Source organism: Corvus brachyrhynchos, unplaced genomic scaffold (assembly GCF_000691975.1).
Source record: "Corvus brachyrhynchos isolate BGI_N302 unplaced genomic scaffold, ASM69197v1 scaffold26, whole genome shotgun sequence".
In the NCBI taxonomy this organism is placed as follows: Eukaryota; Metazoa; Chordata; class Aves; order Passeriformes; family Corvidae; genus Corvus; species Corvus brachyrhynchos.
This window is the reverse complement of record NW_008239324.1, coordinates 1740078-1758751: the sequence shown is the minus strand read 5'-3', so window position 1 is coordinate 1758751 and position 18674 is coordinate 1740078. Positions and strand designations below refer to the sequence as shown.

The window sequence follows — 18674 nt, the reverse complement described above, 5'->3', positions numbered from 1 at the left end:
GCTTTGTATTTTGGGAAGACTGGCATCTCTCACTTAAAGTTTAGCCAAAATACTGGAAAAATGAGGAGGCCACGTTTGGTGCTTGTTTATTTTGAACAGAGAATCAAACTTTATTGCCAGTGAATCAGCTAAACTATGGCTGAGCTGATTCCATGTCTAGAAGGGGAAATTAAGGAAGTCAAAAAGAGGGTGTAAAAGTTGGTTATGAAATCGCGGCAGTGAAATGATAGTTGGATTCTGTGAGAAATGAGACAACTCTTAGTTAAAAATTAAAATAATTTATTGAAAACAGAAAAATTGAAAAATTACAGAAATTGGAAAAATATAAAAATTTGGGATCCTATGGCTCGAGAGTCCTTAAAAGGAGTCAGGCTTTTAATGCCCAGCACCGACACACACCACAGCTAGCCTGCAGAGAGAGAGGGGGACCACCTCGCTGTCTCCTTGTTTTATAGTGCCTTTGCTCCACCCCCCAGTCCACCCACAGTCTGCCCACAGCCCGCCCCTTCAGTATAAAGTGATTGGTGCTTTCCCTTTGATGGATCATCTTCGTCCACCAATGGCTCATCATTGTCAGAGGGGTGGTATTAGTTGAGATAAGGGTGCTAAAATGCCCTCATTAAAATTCAGGTTGCCATGGAGCTTGCCTACAGGATAATGGCTATGGGGCTAAAAATAGCTGCTGGCTGTCAGAACTGGGGGTTTTGGCCTTGGAACCAAAGTGCAAGTAAAAACACCTAAAAAAGTATTAAAATACATCCAACACATCTTAAAACACTTGTAAAAGTATACAGTAAACACAGGAAAGATAACTCTTATGGCGTACAGGTGGTTTGAAGTTTGAAAGGGGAGCATAAGTTGGGATTTTTAACTGGGGAATTTTTAACTGGGAAGGGTACAACTCTCTTAATAAACTACTTTGAACAATTGAAAACACTGATAATGGAACTTGATTTTTGTACCTGGGCTGATGGGTTAATTTTAGCATCCAATTTAAATATATTTAACTCAAAATTAATTAATTAAAGCACTTAATATGCAAAGACCAAGCACAAATAGGGATTTCATGTATGACAGATTCTGATCATAATCTACTGACCATGAAAAAGTGTATTTCACTGACCATGTGAAATATAATGATCACAAATGTGGTATTGTAGTTAAGTAGTAAAAATAACCAACCTGATAGGATTCCTCGCCTACCATCTTTGTTTAAAAAAACGCACCAAAACAGTCAAAAAGATTAAACTTTTATTTTTGGTGCACTTTTTTTAGGTAGGCATGTATTCATGATATTATACATATTTTAAATTTTGCCTATGGATGGGTGTTTGTGGGCACACACCTTGATGTTTCTGTATTTCATATGAGGCAGCAGCTGTGGGAGAAGCAGATATGAGCACAGCCATCAGCTCTCTGGGTGCTGGTGGGACACATCCACCTGGGACAGGCCATTCCAACCTCTCCAGGTTCCTGGCATGGTTGGAGTTGTTGTAGCCGCTGCAGTCTTTGATCAGCTGATTCCAGGAAAGATGATAGAGAACTCCTTTGTGGGGTTCACTCATGGAGAGGTCCAAAAGACGGCTCCTGTGATAGTGCCAGCCTGATATTTTAAGGAAATTTGAAGCAAAATTACCAACTCTATCTGGAGTAATTTTATATGCCTTGTGAGTTGCTTCTCCAAGAAATTGCACAGGTGGATCCAGCAAAAGATATTATATATATAATATATCCATCCATGAATGAGAGTTCTTTAGTGCTTTAACTGTTGAGTCAGGTGTTCAGTGCGCATGTAATTTCAGATTCCTTGGCTTCTGCTTTTACACTGACTGAGGATCAAACCTGCAGTTGCAGCTGCTTGGCATTAAGCAAAATGTTTTTCCTTTTTCCCTGTTCTTTACAAATGGGGAAATCATTATGATAACCACAAAGAGCAGTGAATTATTCAACGTGTTGGTGAAGTACTCTTGACCTTTTCTTCTCCTCTGCTTACCTGCATTCCCTAGTGGTGCTTTTGGCTACTCATTTAATCAGTAATTGCTGTTAGACAACAGGGGATGATAAGAAAGAAATCATCCCCAAGAAATCACTATTTAGAAAAACACAGTGAGATTTGAAGTATTAACAGTATGAAACACACTCTGAGAAATAGTTATATTTCTGTGTCCAATCTGCAGAACTTTCTTCTCCATAAAACAGGAAAATTGTCTTAGAAACAAAAGACAATAATCTTTACTATTTTTTTGTTCTGAATTTCTGCTCAGAAATCTGGATTTAAAGGCCTTAAGTCTTACCATCCTACTGCTTTCCTTTAGAACTTCACTTTATATTAATGACTCACTGAATATAATTTGGGTTTTCCTTCCATTTGAGAACCTTTGGGAAAGTGGAAGGATAACCTGTCATGGGAAAGTGATGAGTTAATTGCTTAGGGGTCTATAACTACAGCAACTGTGGGACCTAGGTATTGAACAATCTGGAAATTCCTTTTGCTCCTCAACCTATCACAGAAAGAAATGTGACACATTCAAGGTCATGTTGGATGGGACTCTGAGAAAAGTGATGTGGTGGGTGATGTCCCTGCCTATTGCAGGTGGGACCAGATGGCCTTTAAAGGTCCCCTTCAATCCGAACCATTCTATGACACAAAGATAAGCAAATCTAGATGTGTTCATTTGCAAAGACCTGGGAGTTCTGCCCTACATCTTCCTGAGTTGAAGGAAGACCATGACAGTAGGAGCAGGAGTGAAAGGTGTGCTCAGATAAATGCTACTGCTGCTGAGCTAAAGAACTGGGATTTCCTTATGGACATCCTGGGAGTCACTATTGCTCCTCAGGATCACCTCAGGCACGTGTCAGCCCATCTGTGTTTACAGTGTAAGTGATTTTGAAAGCTTTACTGCCTGGTGCATTTGCCTTTGGTCAGGATTCAGCTCTTTTCACTTGACACTTCAAATGTTTTTATCTTGAACTTTCTCATGAATTTTTATTAAGGAAAATTCTCTTGGGAGAGGAGTTGAAAGACAAAAAAAGGGACCCGAGTGGCCTTCAGACTGAAAGATTAGAGAGAAATGGCAAAGCCTTTGGGAGAGCTGGGAACTCTACCAGAGGGAGCCTTAAAAAGTTATGAAAATTGGCAACATTGCAAGAAGAGATTCTCTGCATGGTTCCCGCTGCTCTTTGACTTTATCATGACTAAAGCAAACTGGTGAAAACTTGAGTTTCCCTTGCAGCTGCTGTTTGTTGTCAAACTTGAGAAATGATGATAAAACCTGAAGAGGTAGAGCAGAGTTTTGTTGGTGAGAGGCTCGTTAGACGGGAGGCATTGAAACAGATGGAGGCAGCAGCAGCTTGTGGAGATCTTGGCTGATGGATCCAGATTTTGCCACCAAGAAAACTCATTCAGCTCTGAAGTTTTATAAAATTACAGCCCAGGAATGGAGCTTTCCTTATGTAATGAAGAGTCAGTTATTAAAATGACAACATGGATTCCAGAGCTGTCTGAAAACTTAGGGGTTTGGAGTTTCTGCATTAAGAGAGCAAAGTGTTATCTGTAGGATATAACTGCCTGATTGGAATTAGACATTTAATTCAACCTGTGATTTTTTTATAAAACTCTCATGGCAACCTGAATGAAAAGCAGTGATCGAAATATTTTTCAGTTTTACAGTTCCCAATACACTACAAATCTGTATTTTGTTGTTGTTGTTGGGTTTTTGTTTAGTTGGTTTTGTTTTGGCTTGTTTGTTTGTGGGTGTTTGTTTGTTTTGTGGGGATTTTTGTTGTTTTTTTCTCTTCCAAAAGAATGCTTGGACCATGGGGAGAGCTTTGGGAGATAGGGAGAGGCTTTTTCTGACCTTGGTAGTAACTGTGCTTGGAGAAGAGAATTGCAGACATTGTAGGGGGAAGCAAAGGAAGGAGGGTGGTCTCTGGGAAGCTGCAGCTCCTGCAGAGAGAGCACTGAGTGGATCAGAGAGCAGAAGGGAAGAGAGCAAAGGTGTGGTGGGCAGAGTTTTCCAGGGGCCAGAGGCCACTGTGGAGAGTTCATTGTAGCTCATAAAGTGCTGAGCTCCCTGAAGCTCAGATAGAAAGAAACACTCCAGAAAATGCATCAGAAAAAGAAGTCTTGTGTATAAACCACTTCTACTTTTGTTCTTTCTGACAGCACAGCACGAAGTTTTCTCTAAGAGAAAGCAAACCCCAACACAAAACTCCCAACAGCAATAACCTACTAGCTCATATTTTAAGTTACACCTGGATTTTGGTGTCTAATTTGAAGTTACAAGCTTTTGGTGTTTATTGAGAGTTCATTACCTGCAGACTGTGTTTGCAAATTCACTCTAAATTCTGTTTGATTGAAAGCCTGGACTGAGAAGTGACTGAGTGTGGATGATGTGAAAATTATGTAAAGACATTTGAAGTGGTTTTTACTGGTCTTGTGCAAGTATTTGAGGTAACCCAGACCTTGCTTAAGGCTTATGATTTAAGCAGTCATCAGATTAGGATTACAGACACACCTGCTTCGGTTTATAACTTGTTTACATGAGTACAAAATTAATATGGGCTGTCTACAGTTACTGAAATAAGTGCAGCAACCTGAGAGATTAAATACATGGTTTGATATATTATCACTAATTGCTGGAAAATGTATAATACTAAACTTAGAATCTGGTGGTTCATGGTAATTTTGACTAAAGATGCAGGGAAAGGGAATAACTACTGAATATTTGGAAGCTTTTCTAACTGGTCTTTTTCTTTTTTAGGAAATCTTAAAACTAGAAGGCAACCTTGGAATTCCAAGACAAAAAAGGGCTATTTTGGCAACTCCAATATTAATTCCTGAAAATCAAAGACCTCCATTCCCCAGATTAGTTGGCAAGGTAAGTCAACAAAAACTGGATTAAATTTTGGTATTAAGTAACTGATCTATTGCTCTTATAGTTCTGCAGTGCCTATCACATTGGTAGTAATATCCCAGATTTCTTCCCACCCTCTTCCATCCCTTCTGCTTGCGAACACTGAATTTTTGGATCTCAGGCAGTCTGAGTGGCTCTGTAGAAGTTCCTTCATTAAGAAATTTTTATTGGGAGTTTAGTATGAGAGTTCTGGTAACTGAGGCTCCTTAGGCACAAGGACACAAACCTGGCCCTGTTTGTGCTGCAATGTTTCCCTGGCAGCTTGTCATTCCTGAAGTGCTACTTGGGGATCTACATTCCTGAAGTGCTAGTACAAACACAGAAATGTGAGAGCATCTGGCAGGCTATTTTTCAAAGGCCCTGAGAATCCTGTCCTCAACTAATGTTTAAATTATAGGAACTGCAAGAGATCAGCACCTTGAAATACTTGGAGCTGTCATAATTTTTACAATCCTTTATGTTTTTTTTTTCATCATAGCTCTAATTTAGGTATCCAGATGATTATTTTGGCTGGAGTCTATTGCAAATAGAAGGAGAGATTATGTATGTGTCAGGGGATACAAAAATTTTACAGGTATTTAAAATAATGGAATGACATATTCTAGGTCAACTATGGTAATTTGCAACTGAATGTTCAACAAAGCATAAATCAAAAGGTTTGGAGTCTCAGACATACTGATGGTAGGGAAGAAATTCAGTCAAAATCAGTGCTGAAAATAAAAGCAATTACTTCAGGTCTTTTTGACTTGTCACAGATCTTCATAAGATACACTCTGAGGTCTTCCTAACTACAATGAATGTCTGTACTAACCCGGAGTACTGGTTCCTGTACCTGTTTCAGATCCTGTGCAAACTGCAGAAAAAGTTGTTCATCTCCCTCCCTCAAATTTAGAGGTTTATTGTCAACTTTCCATAGCTCCATGAATTTTAAAAAAATCACTTAGTTGCTCACTTCTGTAAGGTGTGAGGAATGTGGTTATTTCCTCTTTCAAAATATTTTGGGGCTCATCTTCAGAAGCCTCAGCAGGGCACCGCATGGACTGATGGATCACAGCTTTTGCTGGGCATGGATTTCTCTTGAACCTCAGCTTTGCCATCTCTGCTCTACTGTAATCCTTGCAGAAGGACATTGCAGATTAGCTGTGCTTTCTGTGGTGTTTTAGGAAAGAGAAAAAACGTCCAGAGAATGAATAAAATGCAGGTTATAATAGAATTTTAAAAATGAGAAGGAATCCTGACTGAATGAAAGAGATGATAGTGATAATTTCAGATCTGACTGTTCTGTTTGATCCTGCCACGTGGTCCTGTTTGGATGTTCACGTGGAAGTCAAGTTTGCAGTGTTATTTTCCCTTTCTTTCTTATTTTCCCTTTCTTTTCCCTGCTTTAGAAAATTACCAGTGTAGTTTATTCATCTCTCCTGACTTCCTCTTGCTTTCCACCTCATGCTGTGTTTGCTGGAGTTGCACAAGTTGTTTGGAAGTGATTGCAGCAGCCAACAGGTGAAATGCTGATTAGCACTTAATGGGGAGCAGGGCAGATATGCAGAAAGAAGAGAGCAAGGGGAGAACAATTAATTGAGTTTTATCCCACAGCTAGGAAACAATACCATACAGAAAAAAAAATAGGGATTTTAGAGGACTTCATTAATGAAGTTTGGTTTTTTATGTATATATCAGGAAGGAGATACTGCACTGGACAAGTGAAAACACTGTTTTGTTCAAATTAATGACAAAAACTCCAATTAGTATTTAGCTTAACAAGGAAGTACATGTGTAGAGTCTGTTCTCTGTGCTGTTACTGGCTTTCCAGCATCCCCACTCAGGAATTGGATTATTGCCTTGCTGTTTCCACACCCTTCACTAGGGTAGGTCTTAATTAAATAACTATCATAGACATGCTGTGTTTGTAGGTGGAGGAATCTCACCTTTTAGCAGGATTTAAGATTTTGCATATCATGCTTCGTGCCTGAGGGAAAACACTGAGAATAAAATATTTTAATACAATCTGGATAGTGTGGGCCTTTGTGACCAGATGGCCCAGGCTAAAACTCTTGACTGTTATTGATGTGTTTTGTTTAGCTCTTGCTGATAGAGCACAGGGATATGATAGTCAGTTTTTAGTCTCTCTCCATATGTTACCTTTCCAGTTTATTTGTCCACATCAAGTCAAATGAAGTACAAAACAGTGGGATGCAGGATTATTTTGTACTTACACTGACAGGTTATTCTCCACTACACCATGGAAATGTTTTCTAAGACACTCTAATGTTTAGAGTGGTGGTTCTGTGCATCTACACAACAGTCTTTTGGCAACTGTGGTGATGATGGTGCTTTTTGAAATTTAATCCTCACACTAAATGCAGAGCTCAAAGAGCAGGAAGGGAATTGTGGAGATGGTCAACAAATCCCAGCTCTTTTTCCACACATTAGAAGAGGACACCTGCAAAGTGAGACTGTTCATCCAGGTTTAGAGGCTTTGCCCTGCATGTTATTGATGAAGAAATGGTGAATCAAGGATTCCATTCTTTCATTTAAAGGAATTGTCCTGCATAAGAATAAGTATTGTAATTGTTGGCATGTAAAATCTGGAAACCATGAGTGGCCTGGTGAAAATTGGCAGGACATTTTATGCTCAGTGAAGGGCAGAACACAGAGAGACGTACACAGGAGACTGCAGGAAATTACTGAATAAATTAAATGCAAAACTTTTTTTTCCCATAAGAAATTTTTCTTATGGTTATATGTCTGTTTTTCTTTTTGTAAGGGGAGTGGGGATGAAGCAGGTATTTTGGATCAGAAACTACCTATACTTCCTGCCTCTGATCTGACTGTTAGCTGCAGTTACATGGCAGGATTGATCCTAGCAAAAACTCAAGACTAAAAGTGGTCCAGGCTTGCAAAAATCTTTAAGATCTATGAGGAAGTGGGTTTTTTTTTTCCTCCTCTGAGATGTGAATTTAAGGCAAAGAGCAAATGCATCTTGTCTGTTAAAGCAGCAATAGAAAAACTCTTGAAGAGGGGAGGAAGCTGAAGAAAACTGGATGTAAAAAGCTGCTGGAAGTTTGCTATTTTTGAGTGGCTATCTTAGTGCAACTATTTATATACAATAAATTATATGCTTCACAGAAGAGAATTGTCATGGACTAAAGAAGCAGCTGTAAAAAATGTCAAACTTCAGGCAAAAAATTGAAGTGTCAAAAGAGATGATCATGATCTGCCAACCTGGGAAGAGAACCTAGAGAGAAGGTTCATAGGCTAGAGGAAGACATGAGAAACACAGGAGAGGAGCAACAGTGAAATAAAAGCTGAATTAAGAAGTGCTTTGGTCCCACTGGAAGATTAGGCAGAAAAAGAGGCAGAGTCTAAAGGGAAGGGGAGGAGGAAAGGACCTGGCAAGGATGGGTGTCCGAGCCTGGAAGATAAAGCTGTGTGCTCACAGAGGAGAGAATGATGTGCAGAAAGAGGAGCAACACCTCAAAACCTTTCCAACACCACGAGAGAGATCTGTGTGACTGCTTATCCACTGCTCAGCTGGGAAAGGTCTGAATCCCAATTCTCAGCCTGAATCTTTGTTTTAGTTACTAAAAATGATGTGGAAGCAAGAGAATGTATTTCTCATGATGGAACTAGACAAGGGTCTACAGGAAAAATCTACTGGATTTTTAAAAATTATGTTTTAATATCCATTCGCTTGTTTTAAAATCTTCACCATGTCAAATGCAGTGATTGTGCTCTGCCAGAGTATGCTCAGAAAACAGGACATGGTCATCAGCAAGAATTCTGACTTGTCCAGAAGATGAGAATGTTTGGGTGACAGCTGAAGCAGTGCGTGAGGAACTTTGTCAGAGAGAAGATGGAATTACAGAGGCACAAGGAATTCCGATTTCTTGAATATGTCTGATGGTTTATAAGGAGAGCATTCTGCTAAAATATATCTATAATTCCATGTGGGAAAGGCATATCCACAGAGGAGGATATAGAAACAAGAAGCAAACAAGGTAAAAAAGTGTACAGGTGGAGAAGGGTGTTATTTATGTATAGTACTTAGGCAATAAATAAAGCTCTTTCAAATCCATCAAGAAACAAAGATTGGGTTTAGAGAAAAATCACGTTGTGGTAGAGCTACAGTAAGATTGGGCAGAAATATATATGAGCTCAATTTGTTTGGCCTAGCACAAGCATTTTCTGTAAATCCAGGTGATTTAAACAAAAGGAATACACTGGTGTAATGACTAATGGATATAAATTTTGGCATAAGATTAAAAGAAAAGTTTCTGGTACCCGGAGAAGAGGAATTAATTTCCAACAGCAGTACTGAGGAGGGAACACAAAATTTGATAAATATGTGATCACAGTTGCATAATACAGCTGCTGCTGATCCTGACAGAACAGACACCTCGAGATTTCCTCCCACTCTGGTGCTCCTGAGGATGTGTAAGACCCTGCTGAGCTGGGCCTGAACGGGCGGCTGGAGATGTGTCAGAGTTTAACATCTGATTAAATTCATGGCTTGTATGGAGGAAAGGCACAGTCCTGACCTTCATGGAAAAACACCAACCTACCTCAGAAGGAAAGTAATGAAAGGAGCAGCACTCCATTAAATTAAAGGGCTTTCATTGCAAGTACATGAATTATTAAGCTACAGCATATTAATTTTCATTAAAGGATATGTATTTGATGTCCTAACAAACCATTAAGTGAAAACAGCACTTTAAATTTGTTGCTTTTTTCTGAGAGGTCTCTCTCCAACCTTCTCTTTTTTAAGAATACTGACATTCACATAAGCAATTCCAACAGAACACATTTGTTTTCTTTCAGCTGATAGAATTTTATTGAAAAATTTGTTAGAATTCACTTGTTTACTTAAGACTTTCAGAAGAATCACACATGAGTTGTAAAAACTGGAAAATAATAATTTACCATTATTTTTCAGTGTTTGATGTTGCTAATAAGAATAAAAGAATTTTAAAACATTTGGGGAGTACTTTCTAATCTAGTTACTATGGTTACAAGTTTGTTGGAGATAAAGCAGTTATATGGCAATGATGGAATCGAATTTTCTGAACAGTATTGATATATCCAGTACCTAATTTCCTGCTTCATAATAAATCATGTTAATGACCTGAAGGAAAGCAGCAAACAGAAGAGATTTTCTGCTCTAAAGCTGTTCAGCAAAGTATGCTGCAGTTTAACTGCCACACTTTGTGTTAACCTTGGTTTCAGAACTTGGTAATTTTAAACTGTGTTGCGAATTAAGGTAGAGGTGAGAAAAAAATCTGTCCTGCCAGAAAATTGCATGTGTAAAGTAACTAAGATGAAATAAAACCCTGGCAAGCAATTTTTCATTGGCCCACTAACTTAATTGTAGGTTCAAATTTAAAATGTTTGGATTATTTTCAGACATAACAACCATCTCACCTAATGATGCCCAATGTTAGACACCTTTCCATGATGTTGTTTTTCTTAACTGGTTAATGATAATCACCTGTGAAAAAACAAACCTGAAGCATCTCCCCAAAAGTCCAGGCCCGTTCCATCTTTCTCACCCCAGATAAACTCCCAGGCTGAGGTTTTAAGGATCATGTGTAGGGTGTGAGTCTGTTCCTGGTTTTACTGTGAATGGGGAGCGACATTGACAGCAGCAGCCAGAAACCCCCCTGTAGGGATGGAGAATAAGAATGGCCATCCCCTAACTCCATTCCCTCTGGTTTTCATGGAACCAGACTGATGTTTTGATAACTTTCATCTTTACAGTCTTCCAGAATGACCCTATTATCCTGAGTTGACTGATGGGAAGTTGTTGTTTTCCGCTTTGGCTTTCTTTCTGTCTTGTTTTAATTCAGTTGTTTGGAATAACCACTCAACCTGCCCAGTTTCTAGAATCTATTTTCTTATTGAATGTATATTTTTGAGCAGAAACTTGGTCTCTGCATTCTTAGTAGGGCCAAATTTTAAACTTAACAAGATGTAGATCCTAATTCTGTAATCTTGGATTGGTAGAACAGGATATTTGGACCCAGGATTTCTGCTTTCTTATTCCCTTTAATTTGTAAAGTTTCTTCCTACAAATCTACTTAGAGTAACACTTTAGTTTAAGTGGGATGAGAGATGCACCAGACTTATCCAGCTTTATTTAGCAGAGTGCTGTGTTAATATGTTACCAGTAAAAACATAAAAACTGCATAATATCAAAGTCAGGGGAGAGAACACAACCACAGAGCTTCCTTTAAATCAATTAAGATATTTATTTGATAGCTGTGAACTGATTCATACTGCTTCAAATGTGATTGTTTTCCTGTTCTATTCCAAATAATTCCTCTGGTTTCTTGTTATACAGTCAGCTGTTAGCAAGTTTATAATATAATATAAAGCAATATCCAAGTGAATGACATTTTAGGAACAAAATTAACTTATCCCTGCCAATTTGCAAACTAAATACTGTCATACTGTCAACTTTGGTGCTTTCATTAATGAAAGACTTTAATAAAGGCATTTTGCAGACTGGTCTGGCGACAAATTTGATATTACCAGCTGTGGCTTGTTAAAATGGTATTAAGTAAAGATGGTTGGCAGAGCATTTCCAGAAGGAAAAATTATATGTATTACATATGGCTCATCTGTAAGGTGGAGTAAATAGCTGTCACTCAGGGAACAACAGTAATTTTCTTCCTTCTCTCTGACTGCTGATTCTCTTCAATGGTTAATTGAAGAGAATTTTAACCTTTTTGTGTTTTGCCCTTGCTTTTATCATACATGGATGATTCCTGGGTTGTTTTTTTTGGGTTTTTTTCTTGCATTTTAGGGTGATGTATAGCAAGAGATCAATGGAGTGAATAAAGGAGTACGATGCCATTATCCATAATGACAGCTGTGTTTTAATTCAGGAAACATTTTCCCTTCTCATTTCCAAAACATCTGGTGCTCTTTTCCAGCTGCCCTCTAAAGGCACCTTTTTTAACCTTTCTGGTTTATCATCTTTTTCATTTACTGTGCAACCCTGTTGGCTGAATTCAGAAATGGACTCCGTGAGCCATAGTCTACAGGGCAGAATCATGGAATGCTGAGGTTGGAAAAGATTGCTGGAATACCTAATTTTGAAGTTAATGTCATTCTACTCGACCTATTTTTCTTTCAGGGTCAAATATATTAAAATGTAAATTATTTCATTGCAATCAATGATTCACTGTTGCCCTAAAATTTTTAATCACAGAAACCCCTCTATTAAGCAATTTCCTTTTGCTTGTGTTTGGAAAAGAAGACTAGTTTGACCACTCCACTTTCTCTAAAAGGACTCACAAAGAGAAAAATCACTTTCTGCCACTGAAACTTTGCTTAAACAAAGGCAAATTAAGAATTCAGAGAACTGTATTTTTGGATTAGCCTGCTTTCTGAAGTTCTGTATTTAACTTAGCAAGAGCCTTGATTTTTGGTTTGGCCACAATGTTCCTTAAAATTTCTCAGGCTGTTTATGAAGTTTTGGTGATTATTAGAATTTACACCTTTGTAGTTTAAACACAGGACTCATGCCCTCCATGCTGTATTTATATGCACATAATATACATATATATATAGATATATACACACACACATTCCAGAGGTGCACAGCAATAAATGACTTGTACAACGTATTCAGACTTTCATGAACTCTCTTGGTCAGTTCTGTTGGCTTTGTAGGTGTTTTTCTCCCATTTTAATCTATAAGTTGTTGCTGTGAGTTCTTCTCACTGTCATTGGAAAGTCTCCCAGTTTCAGCTGCTTTTCTATCCACAAATATCCATTGCATTGCTGCTCTTCCATACTTTATTTTCCTGCCATGTTTCCATCTGCTTCATGCTCCTGAAGAGCAGGTGGATAACATGGGATAAATATTTATACAAATCTGTCAAAGAATTGAAGTGGCTGTTAAAATATTTGCACAATTTTGCCGGGACATTATTTTAGTAATGTTCTTTAACTTGAGTTGCAGTTTAAGACAAGCCTTTGTAAGCTTGTGCTCATCCCTCAGCACGGCCATGGAGTCTGGAAGGGCACACTAAAGCATTTCACTTTCCTGTATCACTGCCTGACCCCAAGCACATTGAAGCTGACAGAAATTCTCCCATCAAAGTGGGAAAGGATTTTTGATAAGGACAACCCTCCTGGGAGATTGCAGGGGGAAAAAAGGACCCTTGAAGGAAGTGTGAGTTATGCTGATCATGTACATATCAAATTCTACTTTATTCTATAAATTTTTAGGGAAAAATTTTAAAGTGCACTTGGCAAACAGGATTTTCATCAAGGTTCAAACAGCTTCAGAAGTTTTTCTTTTCATTTCTACAAAGCATGGACGAAACTATTAAGCTTACATTTCCAATTGAGCTTGAGAATGGATTTGATAATAGGAATCTGTTCAACAATGAAGTCCAGAAATTGAAAGTAGTAGTGATCCCTATTACCCAATAACATGTGTCTTAATATATTTTTTACTTATTGGAATTGAAAAAAAAAAAAAAAAGCAGTGTAGATGTAGCTGAGCTTGACTACAGCTTGAATTCAAGGACTATATTAATTTAACAGAATTCATGTCCAAGCCTGATTTACAATATACTACAAGTATTTCATGATAATTGAAGTGATGAAAGCTGGTTTCCTACAAATAATAGTTCCCTGCAACAAACCCAGGTGCTCTTATCCGTGATAGCACCTTGAGCACAATGACCTTAAATAATTTCCTCAGCACCATTGGGGTTATTTTCTGCCTCCTGACATTTCCAGCTAGGATAAAAGGGAGCAAATCCTGGAGCTGCAGTTGACCTGAGCAGGCAATGAATATACATGTGAAAAATGGAAATTCTTGCTTCCATTCTGTCTCTGCAGGTTCCAATAGGTCTCTTCAGTCTGCATTGCCCCGATTTTTTTGGAACTTCTAGGAACCTTGTATGCTGGATGTTTTTTGGTCAAGTTTGGTTCAAAATAACCAAAATACTTTAAATGGATCATTTAAATGTTTTGGTTTTTTTTTTTCAGGAGATCAGACTAAAGAATCAGGTGTTTAGCAAAACAGCCTGTCCTCAACAGATCCTTTTCTACTTGACAAGGAAGCCCTTAAATGTTCCTAGAGAAGCTGTTGTAGGGTTGGAATAAGAGTTAAATCAGACACATGGAAAAAGCAATGTCTGCAGTGGGCAACTTGCTAATTATATAAAAGAAAGACTGTGAGGATCTGTATGAATTTCAAACAACAAAATGGGCAATGCAGAACATGTTGAAAGTGTGCAAATAGGAAAACATAGTGAATCAACTCCATCCAGTATTACTGTGCTGTTGGGCAAACCTGAATTTGCTGAGGGTCACTGGAACATGAAAATTAATTTGAATTAATAGAATTTATTATACATGGATTATTTTCTTCAAACTCCTATACTATCATTATTGCATTAAGTAATTTTCTTATGAGAATCCTAATTGTTAGTTAATAAATCATATTCTTTTTTCTTTAAAAAAAGCCCCCAATAATAATTTAAAAACAGAATAATGAAACAATAAGGCTTTGGAAAAAAAAAGTGTAATTATCTGTTAATGAGAAATGTTAAAAACCACATATTTTTTCCTTTAGGGGATGACTGATGAAGGATGTTCTTTGTAAATACTAGAAAGTTACTTTTGTAAGTAGTAGAAAATTGATTGTGTTTATCCCCAAGATTCCAGGAAGCTTGGCAATTCCAAACTCTTCATCTGAAGAGGTACAGATCTGGTTCAGAGTCACCTGCTATGAGTTCAGGATGTGCTGCTGCTGTTTGTGCCCACCAGCTCTTTTTCTCATGTACCAGAAAACAAGCTTTGACCACATTTTTCATGTTGAAAACTCCCATCCCGAAGAGCCTTTTAATTCTGGGAACAAATGAAGCACATGTTCCCTGATGGTAGCTTCTGTGTATGCATAGGTGTGTATAATTTATAGCAGGTGGAGACAGGTACAATCGAGTCCTGTGCAGCAGAGCCAAGAACAAAAAATAAATTCTTCTTCACATGCTTTTCAAAAGAACAGTTTTCTAAAATTTTTATTGGACATCAGAGTTAATTAGATTTTTAGAACTAGATCAAAATTTCCCCGTCAGCTTTTTAAATCAAAGACTAGAGGCAAAATACAGCTCAGTTGTCATTTTTTGTCCTTCATTCTCTCAAGGAGGGACTCCCTGTTACTTGTGTAATGAACCATGTAGATCCTTATGCAGTAGCTTTCAAAGTAAGAAATTGTTATGTTGAAGAGAGAGAGAAATTATCTCATTGCACAGAATTTAGGAGCAGGATCTGCCATTGGTTTCAGTCATGAATTTACTACAGTCAGGAGATTTTGAGTTTCATAGATCTGGGTGACAACCAAATACCTGGTAAGCAGTTCGTACAAACAGTTTTACTTCTGTTGGAGGATCAAAAAGACTGTAAGAGAGCTCTTCATAATCCCCAACCTCCCTTCAAAAAACAAAAGTCCTGTCAAAGTGGAAAACTATAAACTACCCGTAAATACTTGAAGTATTTTAGAAAGAAGGGAGGCCGTGCCACACTGCAGATGTTCTCACTGAAGGAAGGGGACAGGAGTCTGAAGGAGCATTTCCAAATGAAGTCTCAAAGCAAATGGATTCAGAGCAAAAGAGAAAAAAATGAATATTATAAAATAGGAAAAAAGCAAGTTTATAGAGAGTTCAAGCTGGGATTTAACTCCTGGCTGTGGCATGTAACTACTCCTGCCCCTTGGCTTCACTTGCTCTGGAATTTGGGGGTCTCATCCTTCCCATTCTTTTTAAAAAGCACCCTTGGAAGCCTTGAAAAATGTTTGGAACTAGAGCCCACTGAGTGCCATTCCTCCACCAGGCAATCAGTCAAAGCCAAGCTGTAGCAGTCACTGGAATAGATAAACTTTGGAACGATCATGAAGTGAACAGTCAACATGGATCTTTCTGAGGCAAATCATATTTCCTAAATGTATTAAGATCTGTGGAGAAGCTGAAGGTGTAGATAAATCTGATCAATAAACCATATATGGGTTTCTCTACTGAGAGGAAATGCTTCCTTCGGCTAAAAATGATTGAAACATCAGTGTGGAAATAGATTTCCATAGGGAACGTTATACCGATAGGTGTTCTCAAGGATTTATACAGTGATTTATGTTGTTTAACACAACAGAAATTATCTGGAAAAGGAGACATTGCAGTGACAGAGTTTGCAGATCATCCAAAACGAGTCAAGGGACTGACAAGTAATGAAAAGATTAGAGTGTTGCAGAGCAATTTAACAGTACTGAAGGTTAGAGCTCGTTGATAATTTTCGTCAAGCATTGTGATATTCTGTGTATTGACACAAGATGTGGAGGCCAAAAGGAAAGGGTGTCCTTGCTGTTATGCCTGAGGGTTTCTGATGCTTGTACAGGATGGCATCGATCACCACTGCAGGGAGAATCCAGGGGCAAATGTATCCAGGAATGACCCCGAGCCATTCCTGTGTAATTTTTGGTTCATCTTTGAATTATTTGTACTGCTCTCTGTAAAGAAAACACACTACAGAAACATTTCAGGGTGGCTGCACAAATAGTTACTTTGCAGTTCTGTATTTCCACAAACCATGTCTAGTTTAAGCTCTTGTTCTTCCAAATACAATTTCTATCATTCAAATGTGTCTGGAAAGCAGAGAGAAGGGGTGAGGAATGTCTGACTCATTATTTGTCTTCAAATATTGCTTTATTATTTATAGAGTCGTTCTGCATTTCAAAAGCATGTAGGCAATGGTAGAAACAAAAAGCTATTTCTGAAAGCAGTGAGATTGAAGTTACCAAGGCCACATTTTCAGGGGAATTTAGGTGTCCCTTTTCCTTCATCACGATGGTGTGTGTAATCCACAGATAAATGGAGTTAAACAGTTACTTCTGCCATTTCCGATAATTTGTGCATCTCCAGTTCTCCTGTAGTGTAAAGGGAGATGTTATAATGTCTGTTTATTGAAATAGGTGGAAAAGTGCATTGGTCAGAAGGAGCCACAGTCTTGCACCAAGTACAAACCCTTGAATAAACCCCAAAAGGCTCTGGGGAAGTTCTGGGTGCTCCCGAATATTGTGCAGTTCTGAAAGTTGCTCAGAAAGAGGTCCCTTGTCTCTAGTGTGACTTCTTTTGGAGAGAATTGCTCTCTTGTGTTTTAGAGGGCTGCTGGACTTTAGGTTGGTTCCTTGCTGCTCTTCCCCTGGGATGCTGGGCTGACACATCCCCTGTTTGCAGGTGAAACTGAGCTGTTCAATGTGCAGGAGTTGTCCTGGAGGCTGGGGACATTTGAACTTGGGGTTTTTGATTGGGTGGTTTTACACTTCAGTTCTACCTCTTCCTCTCCAAGGTACTGCAGAAGGGCTAGATTTAGTGACCAAATTTTCTAATATAAATTTCTCTAATATTTATTTTTCTGTAGATTTAGTTTAATGCTGATATACTGTGCTGTCAATTGAAAATTCCCAAGATAGGTCAAAGTGGTAGATGTAGAGAAGCAGTCCTAATTGATGAGAGATCTGTTTTCTTGCCCATTGATTTCTCTGGCTGAAATTGAATGATTTGCAGTGGAAATGACGTGACTATTCTTTCTAAAGATCAATTTCAAAACCATTTCTGCTCTTCATATTAGCTGGGGAATCCTGGGACTGTTTTAAGATCTTTCTGTATTCTAAACATATTAAGTGTAACCATAGAAACATACATATTAAGGTGATTTTAATTATTAATAAACTTGGTAGATGTTGATGAATTATTTTTGTACCTCCACAATGGGTTGTTGACTAATTTACATTTTTAAAAAGTTACTAATACCATTAAATATTGTTTTACTTCAATTTGAGAATTGTGATCATATGCCTGCAGCCTTAACTTCTGGTAAAAATTAAACAATAGCTGATCCTGGGGAAACTAACTTGCTACATTAATCTAAAGGCTCTTTTTGCCTCATTAATTATTGCTGTGGTTTTACCTTCATTTCCCTTAAATTAGAAGAGAAAAACACATTATTTTAGTTTCTTGCTGAATTCTTTGTGAGGGTGGGTACACTCTTGTGCCTTCTTCTTTGTAGGTGTTAGCATATTATTTGGATGATCTCCATATATTTTAATTCTATTTTCATATGAGACTCACTAATATTTTAGAGAAGTCCAGTCCCTTTTACCTGAAAATATGTAGTAAATCTGTAGTAAAACAGGTTCAGTAGTATACGTAATATAATATTTGTTATCTTTGGATGTTTTAGTCATATATAACTGCAGTCAAATATAGGGACACAGCAATTAATTACACCAGAAATAGCTGTTAAGGCTTTCATTTGTTCTGAATAATGGAACTACAGTAATGATCTGGGCCTGTATAAACTGGTGAGAATGGATTGGGCTGTTTGTTAGCACTGAGCTGAAGCAATGCCTATGAATACCAGGTGTGTTTTGGATTCCCACCTATGTAATTGAAGTCAAATATGGCCATGGGTGGTTATAGATTATCACTTAATAATGCCACTATCTGTAAGGAGTGGTTAGTATGAAGGGGAAACAGCCATGGAATGAAATCCTGTTTTGTTTTTTGGGTGTGTCTTCTCTTTTCCCTGCATTAGCAGTGTGTCAGTGCCTTGTTAGGGCTGTAAACCCAAGGCCTCAGCAGTGGCTGGGTGATGTTCCAGAGTTAAAGCCAAGGCTCAGAATAGCTGTGGCTACAATGCTGGTGCACAGTCCAGCTGCATCCTCTCTCTGCACACTAACGTGGAGCA

At 38.2% G+C, this 18674-nt stretch overlaps 1 protein-coding gene across 2 annotated transcripts in view; it reads left to right on the top strand.

Annotated features, from left to right (window-relative positions):
- The window catches only part of CDH13 (cadherin 13), a 449314-nt gene that overhangs the window by 183920 nt on the left and 246720 nt on the right, over positions 1-18674 (top strand). For both annotated transcript variants that reach the window (XM_008638691.2, XM_017741000.1), the window contains exon 4: positions 4764-4880. In XM_008638691.2, coding sequence (XP_008636913.1) covers positions 4764-4880 — 117 coding nt within the window. The remainder of the gene's footprint in view (positions 1-4763; positions 4881-18674) is intronic.